Here is a 12,894-nt window from a genome sequence, read left to right on the forward strand (position 1 = left end):
TCCATTCCAGTTAGCAAGAAATTCAGGAAATCGACGATTAAACGCGAAACATAGGATGTAAGGAATTCTCCTCTCGATTTACAACGAAATATACTAAAGTATATTCGCTTATGTTAATTGTGGATAAAATTTAGCAGAATAAGAAAAATTACTCTAAATAATATTTGATAAGAAGCTTAAGATACTAATAAAAGTTTCCTACTTATTTGAAGGGCCACGGAGAGGAACGATCATAGTCACATTTGTCTAAATTTCCAGAATTCAGATTTTAAAGTTTCAAATCGGTTATTTAACTTACAAAATATGGGTAAAATTATTACTTTAACTCTTTACATAGTAGTACTTTATTTATTACAGATTATGTACAAAAACATTACATTAAAAAAAAAACAAAGGGCAAAACCAGGCGCGTGGACGACGATCGTTCTCGTTACCCAATATCTTTTACCATTAAAAAAACTTGCTGACTACGAGCTTTCTTACCTGAATGTTATCACAGATGCATTATGTCTATAATAAGCTGTTTCGGTCGAAAAATGGACTTTGATCGTTCTTCCCCGAGGCCCTTCATTTGATAATGAATAAATGAGCCAATCTACAATTATTAACTCCACATTTTTAATTTATTTTTATAAATTTTAATTTCAAAGCACTTGATCGATTCCTACCCTTGCATATTTTATCAATTTCCCTACTTTCTATACTTTTCTGTTTTGTTTTTGTGAATTAATTGATTTAGTAAATGAACGACTCAAATAATGATTGTAATATCGAACATTCTTTCTGTAAGAATGTATAGAGGTATCCTAAACGATAGTAAAGATAGGAAGGGACTGTTAGGGTGGACGCGAGTTCAGTTATTACAAGAGGGTGTCAGAAGGGTGGTTTGCAATGCAAATCAAGTGTCGAGTTCAACGGAACGTGGAAATGCGTGCAGCGTAGCCTAACTAGCAGCAGGCGCGAAACTATGCTTCGTCGGTCCTATGTTCCACACAGTAGATAATGCGTGCACATATTCGATTGATTAAGTGCAGCTTACGTCGCGAATCTTGGATCGAGTAGATCGTTGAACACCAGTGATCTCTGCCGTGTAAGGAAATCATAAACTAACTGGAAATTTGGTAAACTTGGCGTGTTTGGCAACGAAACGAAATCAAATGTATCGAATGGCCGATTTATTTCATTATTTTTTCAAACTTTAAATCATAAAATCGATCGTGCTTCGAAATCAGCCATTCGTTATACGTTCGCGTATACATTTGAAATCTATTTTCTGCCATAAATCTGCACCGTTGAAATTGAAATTACTATCCCGCCGAGCTGAAAGTCAAATGTGTGTACTTTCCTAGGCGATGCATAAATGCATGGATCCGGTATTTACGAATCAGTGTCCCGTGGGACAATTAATATGGTGATTTCGAAATATTTTCTCAGGGCAATAATTTTCTCCACCTTGTTGACCCCGTGTTTCACGGTAATCGTGATCCCCTTACTCTTCGCACGTTTCGAAATGAAAAATAATTGACAATCGAGGTAAATGGAAGAAGGGAAAAATTCAGCAGGGTGATTTCTCCTACTCTTGCGCGTCGACAGCTGTTGCGAAAGCGGCCGATACTATATCACCAAGGCTAGGGTGTCGGTTATTAATTTTGTCAGATGATCATTAATAATTCTCGGACCGTAGCGGCAGCTCGAACTCGCGGCTTAACGAAAAAATGCGGCTTAACCACCGCGAGCTTCCGTAATAAAGAAGAGACGACGAGAACCCGACCTGAATAACCGGGCTACTTACCATTCCTTCGCGTTATTTAATGGTAATAGATGGGTATATAATTTACGCGAGCCGTGTGATTAATGAATGAGTTTCTCGTTAGGTGTACCGTAAATAAATTACAACCAATATCGCATGCTCGCGCTTGTTGTACAGATGGCTTTTAAATGGGAGATGATTAAACATCCCTTTCCTCAATTTTTCCAATGTATCATCGCCTCTGGCTTTTATTTTTCCCCCTTTTCGATCGGTTCAATGTTTGGCTAATATTTTTCAAAAATAAATGGAACGAAATGAACCTTTGAAGCTTTAATAACCTTTGAAATTAAAATTAACCCTCGAACCCAGCGGAGTCTGGGTCAATCGAGGTCCAAATTTTCGAAACATCTACAAGGGTATTAATATAAAATTAAATGTATAATTTTTAAACGATAGAGTTTTGTATACTGGGAGGATAAATTTAAAAACTGAAAGTAATAGGAAATACAAAATTAATATTGGGGCTGTAAAAATTCACTTCTCCGGAGTAAGAAAAAATGATAGTTTAATCAACAGAATCTTGTGCCAGGATCAAACGCGAAATCAAATTAGCTAGTCATTTTTTTCATTATATTATCTTCCTTCGTATGATGTAACGATTCCGTAGTATCTCTGCTCGCTGGTCGATGATACCAACAACGCATCTCACTCGATTATCGCGTGAAATCGGATTAGAAGGTAGCTGTAAATCAAGGCGAAATTAGCGAGGACGAAGTTCGAGGGGCACCGAGGACGTGGAGATGGATGACGTGCTATGGCGTTTATCAAGGGTGATGAAGCGACAAAGGTTCGAGTTGAAGGAACAGCTTAACGAGGCACAGATTTTGATCGAGCAACAGTAGGGAATATTCCGTGATTAGACGTCGAAAATGTGTACAGAACAGAGTAGCTTTCTCAGTAGGAAAATGACGATTTTCCAACAGGGCTGGCCCTGAAATTTCGGGGATCCTAGGCGAGCTCCGAAAAAGGGCCCCTTCACATATATGACATAAAAAAAGTACCTCGAATAAAATTTATAAAATTAACATTAAAGCTTGTTTAACTAATTTAGATTTGCATTTACATCGATTAATATTCAAATAAACATTAGTTGCATTCTTACGTCTTATGGGGAGCCCTAGGCGGTCGCCTAGTCTGCCTAGGCCCAGGGCCGGCCCTATTTTCCAAGCAACTTTATAAGTGAAAAAATTCAATTTGATGACTCGAAGCTGTCAAATGCGGATCACCAAAAGATCTGAATGATCTTACCAGCATAAGAAATATAAAAAAGATTCTATCCTACCTGGAAAAACAGTTTTTGAATAAAATTCTCTTGAACACGGGGAAAAGGCTGGCTGAGCAGTTTCTTTCGTTCCTCCTTATCGGGCAAGTTCACATAGGTATACGGTTTCCAAGGGCGGCAGTCGGAAATAAATCTACCCAAAGTAGCTGTGCCCCATAACATTGCAAGTACTTTTCCAGACGCTGAAAAAGCAGTTAGATAAAGTAACCTGGCCTCGTATGCATGTTCCGTTTTACCTCGGGAACGTTTCGTTGGCGAAATCTATCTTCGTCTGGTGATCTCCGCCGAGTCCTCGAACGGTCTTTCGGTCTTCACTAAAGCGGCATTTCAATCGAAAGCATTTAATACCCCGAAAGGAAATAGCATACTAAATATTGAAGAAAATTTTTAAATAATATTTGAACAATGATCGTCATTGTTCGAGGTGATTTTAACGTAGAAGTAGTTTAGAAGCGAGTAGATCTCCTCTTCTTTTAAATACTGCACGCTATTCTTACACTGACACTGCTTTTAATCTTCGAATTAGATAGAAATAGGCAACTGAACGTCATTGACACGATTCACCCTGTACAACACCCACAGACATTCATAAACTTTGTCGATCATTGATATAAACGTTTGAAATTCTTTAATTATTCATTCGCAAACACACAATCATTTTATCGTTTGCTTTATTTCTAAGCATTTAGAGCCTGTCTATCTTTTCTCGATGCACTCATTTATTGAAACGAATGGAACTGTACAGTTACTAATCGAACGCATTCGTTTCTATTCGCAGAAGGCAGACCTGGCGGTCGGTTCGATGACCATTAATTACGCTCGCGAAAGCGTGATCGACTTTACGAAGCCGTTCATGAACCTCGGCATTTCCATCCTTTTCAAGGTAAGAACGACGAAGGTGAAGAAAAAGAAAAGGTGGTAATTTCGGGGCGGTTCGAAGTCTAGAATTTACCTAATCACCGTGAAGCAATTATCCTACCGAGGGAGAAAAGAAGCCCACCGGACCGAATAAAACACCCTTTTTAATCCGATCCGCATCGAAATTACGTTTCTCCTCCTTTTTTTTCAACCATGTTAATTAACTACATTTTCCTTATTATTTCATACGTTCACTTGAGACTTGTATTTTTAAATCGGAGAAACACGGAACGAATTTTATTTTTCTGTTTTTCTATTTCGAGCTTTTTCGTTATCAGAAACTTTTCGAAACCGCATCGCTTCTTTGTTTCTCGTATTCTTTACGGTTATGAGTCCGCGTCGCTTCAACGTTTATAAAGTCTTCCCCCTGTTCTCTTTTACGACAGCAGTGGAAAATTTTTCCACGACTTTGGTCTCGCACGGAAGTCGATTTCGCTAAATGAAAATCGTGAAAGGAGTCTCGACTTCAAAGCTCTCGGTTAATTTAGTCACATGATTGTACGGGAGCTCGTGTCACCCTTTCACTGTGCGAAATCTGTTCAAAATCAATTGCTATGCATTTAATATCGAACAACATGAAAATTATTTGATGTTATAAAAATATTTTATAATATTTTTAATTTTCTTTCCGTCGCAGTTTGCGAATCACTGCTGACCAACTTTGGATTTGACAAATTTTTCATTTCAATAATCTGAAAATTTTGTTATCCATTTACTGTAAAACATCGCTAGGATGTTTCATTCTGTTATCGGTATCTGTGTGCGTGATATCAGAAATACACAACGCTAGTTTCGAACAAAAGCAGGCTGCGCGTCGTTCAGGAACAATAACGACAGCAATAATGAGACGAGACTGAAAAGGGAGAGAAAGGGCTGAGGCAGTAAATAAAATTTTCTAGACGATCGTGCTTCCTTCAGTTTCAGCCTCCTTTCCACGTTTCGCTCTCTATTTGTCGCTATCGATGGAAAACTCAATCGGGCGTCTCGCTTGGACAAATTTACGAGACGACCGTGCCACTTTCATTTCCACTTTGTCTTTTCTCTATTTTCTTTCTTTCATCTTACCCCCGGTGTCACAAAGCAGCTTTATAAACACCGCAGACTATGCTCTATCCAAACACTTGGACAATGGAAGCCTTCGTGAATTTTATTGCTAAATGATTTCATTTCAAAATGATTTTAAGAATGAGAACGTTAAATAAAATATAATATCTTCGCGTAACGTTTCGAATATCCCCGCAATCCATCGCTGTTACTTAATCAACGAACAGCTGCAATTCATTTCGCTCCTCTTTCGCCAGGGTAATTAATATCGCAGTAGCCAGGCTTGTTTAAATTTCGTTCCTCTGTCTGGCTGCGTTTCAGAGGTAAAAAAGAGGAACGTTTCGTTTCACAAATTTTTCTGTTCGTTTCTTTGCTTCCACAGAAACCGACTCGTTGTTCGTAAATAACGCGTCGCTGGTTACGGGACAACCGCGAGTCGCGAGTAAAAATCGTCGCGGCTGTTGTTAATTCATATCGCGCGCCGCGTTAATTGCCAGCAAATTTTCTCCGCGGAGTCACTTTCCTCTTCGAATAAATAAACGCCGCAAACTATTACATTCTTCTCTCTTTTTGCGCGGCTCTTTGTAAACGTACGCTGCCTCGACGGTGGTTCTCAGCCGGTTTCCATGAAATATCTTGTTTTATTTGAAAACGTATATGAGAATAATTTTGTGGAAATCTTTTAGAGGTTTCATTTTATCCAACTAACTTTCTTTCTTAATATTTCGAACACTTTTGAAGCCTACAAAACTCATAGGATTTTGAGAACATTTTATTTTACTCGATTTCATAAAAATTGGATCTTTAATGGACTGTTTATGGGAATTAAATTTCGGAAATGTTGAGAGCCACTGTATCGAGGGTTGTTATCCAGAACAACGAAGAACAAGAAAACGAAGGCTCGTTTAAACTTCCAATCCAAGAAACTCTCGTTTCTTTTCACCAGGAAATAAAGAAAGAAAAGAATCTTCTCCTTATCGAAGCGCAATCAGAGTGTCTACAGTACGCCCCTCTAATTAGTGTAATGCGACCGCTTTAATTGCAATCAGCGGTGGCGACTCTCTAACCAAGGTGTCCTTTAATTATTCGATATCCTGATTGATCGTTCATTGAAATTCACCGTGAACATCCTTGTCAAAGCACCGCCCACGATACTGCAACCTGCTATCGCTCGGAAAAACGTAGCTTGCTCGATTCGTTGCGATTCCGGGTCTGTTTAATGAGCGGAAAAACTGGAGCAACGCAGTCAAGTGGAATGTTTAACGTTTCACGAGCGTTTATCGACGCGTCGATAACGTTTTTATTGCGTTTCGAGCAGAGCGGTTTCAATCGAAGTCTTGTTTTCTATATTCCACCGGTGTCTCCTCGTTCTCGAAACGATCCTCCGCTGGCCATCGACTTGGTACACGATCTTCTCCGTGGTTATCGCGATAGCTGTTTGCGGCAGATTGCGAATATCGTGATATCCTCAACGCTTAACGACCTCCGGAATGGTGAAATTGTAAAGTCGCTGTGAAAACCTTAAGGAAAATTATTGTCGCTTCGTGGAACGCCTTCGCAGGACACACTTGACCCTATATTCGGGTTACACGAGTACGCGTATGTTTACTGAACTCCACGATTTAGAAGTAACTGCACACTATCATGGAATTTCACCCCCGTAGCCAATTTCTCGGTGCAGAGATGCAAATTCCCAGGAGATTTACCTTTGATACCCGATATCCAGGCTCCTTTCTCCACGAACCCTGAACTTGCGGCTAAGTGAATGCAAACAGATCGAAATTCGTTTAACTTTCACCGCTAATATTTGTCAATTAAATATCGTTGAATTAATTCAGACATTTCGCGTGCACATGCAACGTGTTCAACGCTGTTCGACCATCACCTGTCATCCCTAATTTCACAATCTCTCTGGTTGACTTCAAGCTGACAGTGGAGTTTGGACAGCTCTTCGGAACACCGCAACAATGTGTATACTTCTAAATGTATAGCTCGGTAATTTCATCCGGTATCAAACAAGCGGCGGATCGGTGAGATTTACGAGATGCACATAAATGAGGCGACAGGGTAATGTTCTGTCGGAAAAACGAGCGAAATGGCGTGGACGGATTTTTGGTCGCTTGTCAACTGCAGAGTTTCGTAATTTCGTTCCTCGGCCATTTTTCAGCCGCCTCTCGGTCGTTAGTAATCGCCATAACAGGTTTCGTCCTCGGAACACTATCACCGATCATCGATGCCTCCCCACCTCCCAATACAAATCGGCAAACAATTAATAAAAAATGAATATTCAAAACGGATTTCGTTAAATTTATTCCTAGTGGCACTTTACTCTCTTATGCAGCTTCGTTTTACAAGAAAAACGTACAAGTATGGACGTCGAGCGCTCGTTAAAGTCTCGCGAACAGAATGAACTGATTTAAAATTGAACGACTGATCGATGGATCGGAGGCTCGCGAGGATAACTACCGCCTCATCGAATCTCTTGAACAAAGCGAGCTCGAGCAGGAGTTCATCGAATGGAGGAAGTTTGAAATGGTAGCTGCAAGTGCAATTATAGAATTGTCTCTGTAACGAGATGCAAATTTCCGTAAAATGAATCGGAATTGCTGGACGAGAATTCGAAATTGAATCTTCCTTCCGGTAGGTTGTTCTACTGATTGAAACACGTGATTCTCTTTTTTCAATTATTACCTAAACGTAGAAAGAGTAAGGTCACTTTTTCACCATTGAAAGTTTACCTTAAATTCGTTATTAATATTATATTATTTTTTTCTCGAGGTATTTAATAATTGTGTCTATATTAAAGCCAGATAGGAAACGTATCATGCTCTTTAATTTAGAACTCGCAATCGGCCCTCTCGTACACAGGTGTGCATGTACACACGCGTGTCTGATCGATAATGAACCCTCCTGTTAGCCAGAATTTACAGGGGCGTTATGAAGCGAGTCTCGTGGAAATGCGGCTTACAAGTTTAATTGAAATCAAAATGGATGTCGATACTATCGCGTTCGATGCCGATGGGCTTGGAAAATGCAGATCACTGACTACAGATCCGACAGAACTGGACATGCCTCTGTTGTCGACAAGTCTTCTATTATTCGTTCGACCTAGAGCGACGTATAATTTATCCAGTTCTGTCGCAACCCTCGAGGGGTGCGGATCTCTCTGTTAAACATATATACATTTAACTTATTTTAACTACTTTTTTAACTTATTGAATACGCTCATAAAGGGGGGTTATCGCGATTTTATCGAATGACAATAAAAATTCTAGGTACCAACTAGTCACCCAGCTCGGCTGTTCTCCTTCATGAACCCCTTAGCCATTGAAATTTGGCTGTACGTACTGGCAGCGTACGTTCTTGTTTCGGTGACGATGTTCGTAGTCGCAAGATTCAGTCCCTACGAATGGAACAACCCTCATCCATGCCACGCGGATTCTGAAGTGGTGGAGAATCAATTCTCGCTGGCCAACAGCTTCTGGTTCACGATAGGCACCCTGATGCAACAGGGCAGTGACCTGAACCCTAAGGTAAGTAGATCACATTTTAATTCATTACGAAATATCATTTTCTTTTTTATTGTATCAGGCAACAAGCACGCGAATCGTGGGTGGTATCTGGTGGTTCTTCACCCTTATTATTATCTCATCGTACACCGCGAACCTGGCAGCCTTCCTTACGGTGGAACGTATGATAACACCTATCGAAAATGCTGAGGATCTTGCTGGTCAAACGGATATCGCGTATGGAACTTTAGATAGCGGAAGCACCATGACTTTCTTCAGGGTAACTTTATAATACATTTATTTAATCATTTTTCTATTTCACATAAATGTATCAGTTTGATGAACTTTGTTCTTTAAAGGATTCCATGATCGAGACGTATAAGAAAATGTGGCGATTCATGGAGAATAAGAAACCATCTGTGTTCGTGCCGACCTATGAAGAAGGAATTCAAAGAGTCCTTCAAGGTGACTACGCTTTCCTCATGGAATCGACTATGCTAGATTACATCGTGCAAAGGGATTGCAATCTTACTCAGATCGGTGGACTTTTGGATAGCAAAGGATACGGGATCGCTACGCCTATGGGTATGCCTGTAGAAGATAAACGTTTGATAATTAATCGAACCGATGATGAAATATCTATTTGGTACTTCAGGTTCTCCGTGGCGCGATAAGATATCATTGGCAATTTTGGAGCTCCAAGAGAAGGGTGAAATTCAAATGCTGTATGATAAATGGTGGAAGAGTCCCGGTGACACTTGTATGAGAACGGAGAAAGGAAAAGAGAGCAAGGCGAACTCTTTGGGAGTGGATAACATAGGTAATCTTGCGAGATGAATCGACGAAATCTAACAGGTTCAATTTGGAAGTTGGTCGTCAAATTAAATTTAATTAAAAATCACACCCTGAATATTTTTAATTCATCTCTCCTTTGTTTTAATCCCTTTTTCATGCAACTCCCTTCACTGCGATCTTCCGTAACCTTTTTAATTGGTTATCGAAGAGAATTACCATTAAACAATGTCCTGGCCACGCAATCAGGACCCATGAATTTTTACATTTGCTGGAAAGTAAGCGTTTTCTGCTGTCTTCTAGGTGGAGTATTCGTCGTGTTGCTGTGCGGTCTCGCGTTCGCGGTGCTGATCGCGATATTCGAGTTCTGCTACAATTCGAGGAGGAACACGCCGGCGGAACGGGTGAGTCTACGCCTGGTGCCGTTAGAAAGCTCGGAATGGGAAACGTCAGAGTGAATCCGTATCCTCGATCGCGATCGCGTAACCGGTGATCCTGCGAATCCTGCCGCTTTCCAGACGATTTAACCGTCTGACCGTCGTCAAAGAAACGAGCTTTTTTTTCCAGGCGAACGAACCCAGCCACGCATGAGCTTTAAAAACACACGTACACACACACGCACACAGGGTTGCATGAAATTTTTCTCAATTTTTGTGTTCCATTCCGACCGACGTAACGGCTATTTTTGCGACGCAGCATGAGCTCATCCTCCACTGAAGCATGCCGGCCGACTGCAAACGCACGAAGCTCAGTCGTGAACCAAGGTCCGTTTTTTTTCAAACAACATTTCCCCCGTTTCATTTAATTTTCTCCTTCCTATATCTCCTTTTTTAAATTAGACTCTTTCTACTAATTCCACTGTTCGCTTTTAATTGAGCTGACTTTTTTCTTTTTATACCGCACACCTACTGGCGAACGAAGTTTCGTTCGACTAGCTTTTAATCGTATATTTCCTTCGAGTCTCAGACATCTGGTTCTAATTGCTGCTCGATCAATTAACCATCGACTGTTCGATCTATATATAATCTTGGTGCGATTGAAATATAGAGAGCTCCCGTATCGACTCCAGTCTGCTTGGAATCCCTGCAGGGGATCTCGCAGTCCGTGCAGCAGCAACAACAAACACAGCAGCAGCAACAGCAGCAAAATCAACAACAAGAATCCTTGTGCTCGGAAATGGCGCGAGAATTGTGCCGAGCGTTGCGATGCCACGCGTCCTCGAGACGCCGACGCGCCTGCGAGAAGTGCTCGAGCCACGTGCTCGGCTATCCGCCGGATAACCCCACTGCCACCCCCTTGAACGGCATGAGATCCCAGGTAACAAGTCCATCAGGACTTTTCTTCTGTCTTCAAAGTTCATACTCGTAAATTTCTTTTTTTTTTTTTTTTTTTTTTTCGATTTGCAGAGAAGCAGCCTGGGTGTCCCCACGGTCGAACTGCCGCCACACATCCACATGCATCATCACACGCCACCATCATCGCACGAATACGATGGAAATTAATCACGATTCTCTGCACGTCTTCGTGATCACTTAGATAACGTAAAACGCGAGAACGAGCTAAATACCAAAAGAAAGGAAGATATACCGGAGAAGCAAGTACAAAACGCATCAAGTGGCACCGGACGAACGGATCACGGAAAGAATTCGTTCCCCAATTTTTCTTTTCATTTTTCTAGAGATCGAAGTAGAGGTCCCGCCGCGTGTGTCACGCAAACATAGTCGAACGGACGTTGCACAATTTCTTCACGACTCGTCGATTCGACGAACAGAGATGCTCTCGTTTCACGACGAATTGACTTTACCGGTTTTTTTTTCGTTTTTTTTTTTAGCCGTTTCGTGGCTTCTCTCTTCAAATTTCCACCGTAGAGGCTGCACCGACGATTGTTCGCACACGTCGGATAACAACGGTACGATCGATCACCAAGAAACGCGTGTCCCGTGACGAGAAGGAATTTTTCCGCCGGGAAAAGCTTCCTCTCTACACCGCAATTTCTCACTTCTGTCGCGTAGAAATATCGAGGTATTTGTTATACAGAGGCAAACAACGGCTCGAGAAAATCGTGTTCCGACCGATCGTACGGAGCTGGCCTCGATTAATCAACTATATCGAGAATGCTATAGGTAGAACCACGACGTGAATCGACCGCTGCGTATCGTTTGATAAAAATAAAAACTAAAATAGAAGCATCGATGAAGAAACGCGCTCAGTTTATTTTCGGCCTTTCGATCGATCAGTGAAAAATGAATCGTCCAGCTGAAAATTGTAGGAGAAAATCAGGCTTTTACAAGATTTTTCCTTTCATCCTCTGCGGACCAAGAATGCTGGACGATAGATTTTCACCATGAATTTATCTCGTACGTTTCGTTTCACGCGTGGTGGAGTACTCAAGACGATTTTCAACATTTCTCTCTTTACAATTTCTACCCAATTTTCACGTAAAGATTTCACCTGTAAAAGATCATCGACACTGATAACGTTATTTCTCTTGTAAATACCCGCGGTGGCACGCGCGAACGTAGACGATCCTATCCGAGAGTAATTTAAGGTAAAGCGACGAGACAAGCGAGTAAAAATTGTTTAGCGTTAAACGAGTACAACAAAGTAGACGTTTGGTGTCATTTCACGTGTGTATGCAGATAGACGGCGAATAAACGTAAAACGAGAAGACGGATAATTATGAGTACTTTCATTTATCCATCCTGTAGGAACAGAAAAAGACGTTTTGTCTCGGGATCGTCTGCCAGACTCGTCAGTGGGGCTGACGACAGACGATCCCTGCCCCCAGACGCTAACAACCCCCCTTTTCGGAATTCATATACAGAGTGTTAAAAAATTCCCTGAAGACCTCTATACCGTTGGATAGTTCACGAAAATCCGAAGGTAATTATGCAGATGATTGACGACCTCGCCGATTTTGATGACCTTGAAATATGTTGTCATGGTCACTATTCTGAACAACTTTTCCCTATCGGGGGACCGCCAACGAGAGAAGAGATCCAAAAGAACGGCCACCTGGCGGTCACCGACCCGAACTAAGGGCGTCCACCCTTTTCCCTTTCCACTACACGCCTACAATCCCCTAATGATTTCAATTTCAGGAGAACTTAATTAATCCACACACTGTAACTTCGTTACACTTTTTTTTTATATAACATCATTTATTAAGGGATAAAATAAATGACAAATAACATATCACTTATATGAAACTATAACATTTCTTAGAGTGTTCATCATTCGTTATGATATAAAAGAAATCACATCACATACGACCCTCCACGTAAACGCGTCACGCTGATACCAGCTCGAATCGCTCAGAAGAATTATTTCCATATAGAAAACTATCAATTATAGGAAAATCAATTATAGCGATGATTCAAACAAGGAAAAAGGAGGAAATTAATTGTCCTGTTGTCCCAGAAAATTCCGTCGTTGAGTCTCGAATGAATTTCGAGTATAAGGCGTCTCGCCACGGTCCATGATAAGATTAGGCGTTGACCGCGTCGCTTAATCGAATCAACGTGACCGTGATGTTTCAG

The 12,894-nt window shown here is 41.1% G+C and overlaps 1 protein-coding gene across 6 annotated transcripts in view; it reads left to right on the top strand.

Annotated features, from left to right (window-relative positions):
• The window catches only part of LOC117601308 (glutamate receptor ionotropic, kainate 2), a 75,467-nt gene extending 63,443 nt beyond the window's left edge, over positions 1-12,024 (top strand). For 3 of the 6 annotated variants that reach the window (XM_034317920.2, XM_034317922.2, XM_034317921.2), the window contains 8 exons: positions 3,871-3,975; positions 8,330-8,587; positions 8,646-8,843; positions 8,923-9,148; positions 9,219-9,383; positions 9,659-9,759; positions 10,403-10,672; positions 10,762-12,024. In XM_034317920.2, the coding sequence (XP_034173811.2) occupies positions 3,871-3,975; positions 8,330-8,587; positions 8,646-8,843; positions 8,923-9,148; positions 9,219-9,383; positions 9,659-9,759; positions 10,403-10,672; positions 10,762-10,857 (1,419 nt within the window). In that variant the 3' untranslated portion in view covers positions 10,858-12,024. Of the gene's footprint in view, positions 1-3,870; positions 3,976-8,329; positions 8,588-8,645; positions 8,844-8,922; positions 9,149-9,218; positions 9,384-9,658; positions 10,120-10,402; positions 10,673-10,761 lie in introns of those variants that run through there. The other 3 variants (XR_004580637.2, XM_034317923.2, XR_004580636.2) reach the window with 3 other exon arrangements.
• Positions 12,025-12,894: the final 870 nt, after the last annotated feature.

Source organism: Osmia lignaria, chromosome 6, assembly GCF_051020975.1.
Source record: "Osmia lignaria lignaria isolate PbOS001 chromosome 6, iyOsmLign1, whole genome shotgun sequence".
In the NCBI taxonomy this organism is placed as follows: Eukaryota; Metazoa; Arthropoda; class Insecta; order Hymenoptera; family Megachilidae; genus Osmia; species Osmia lignaria.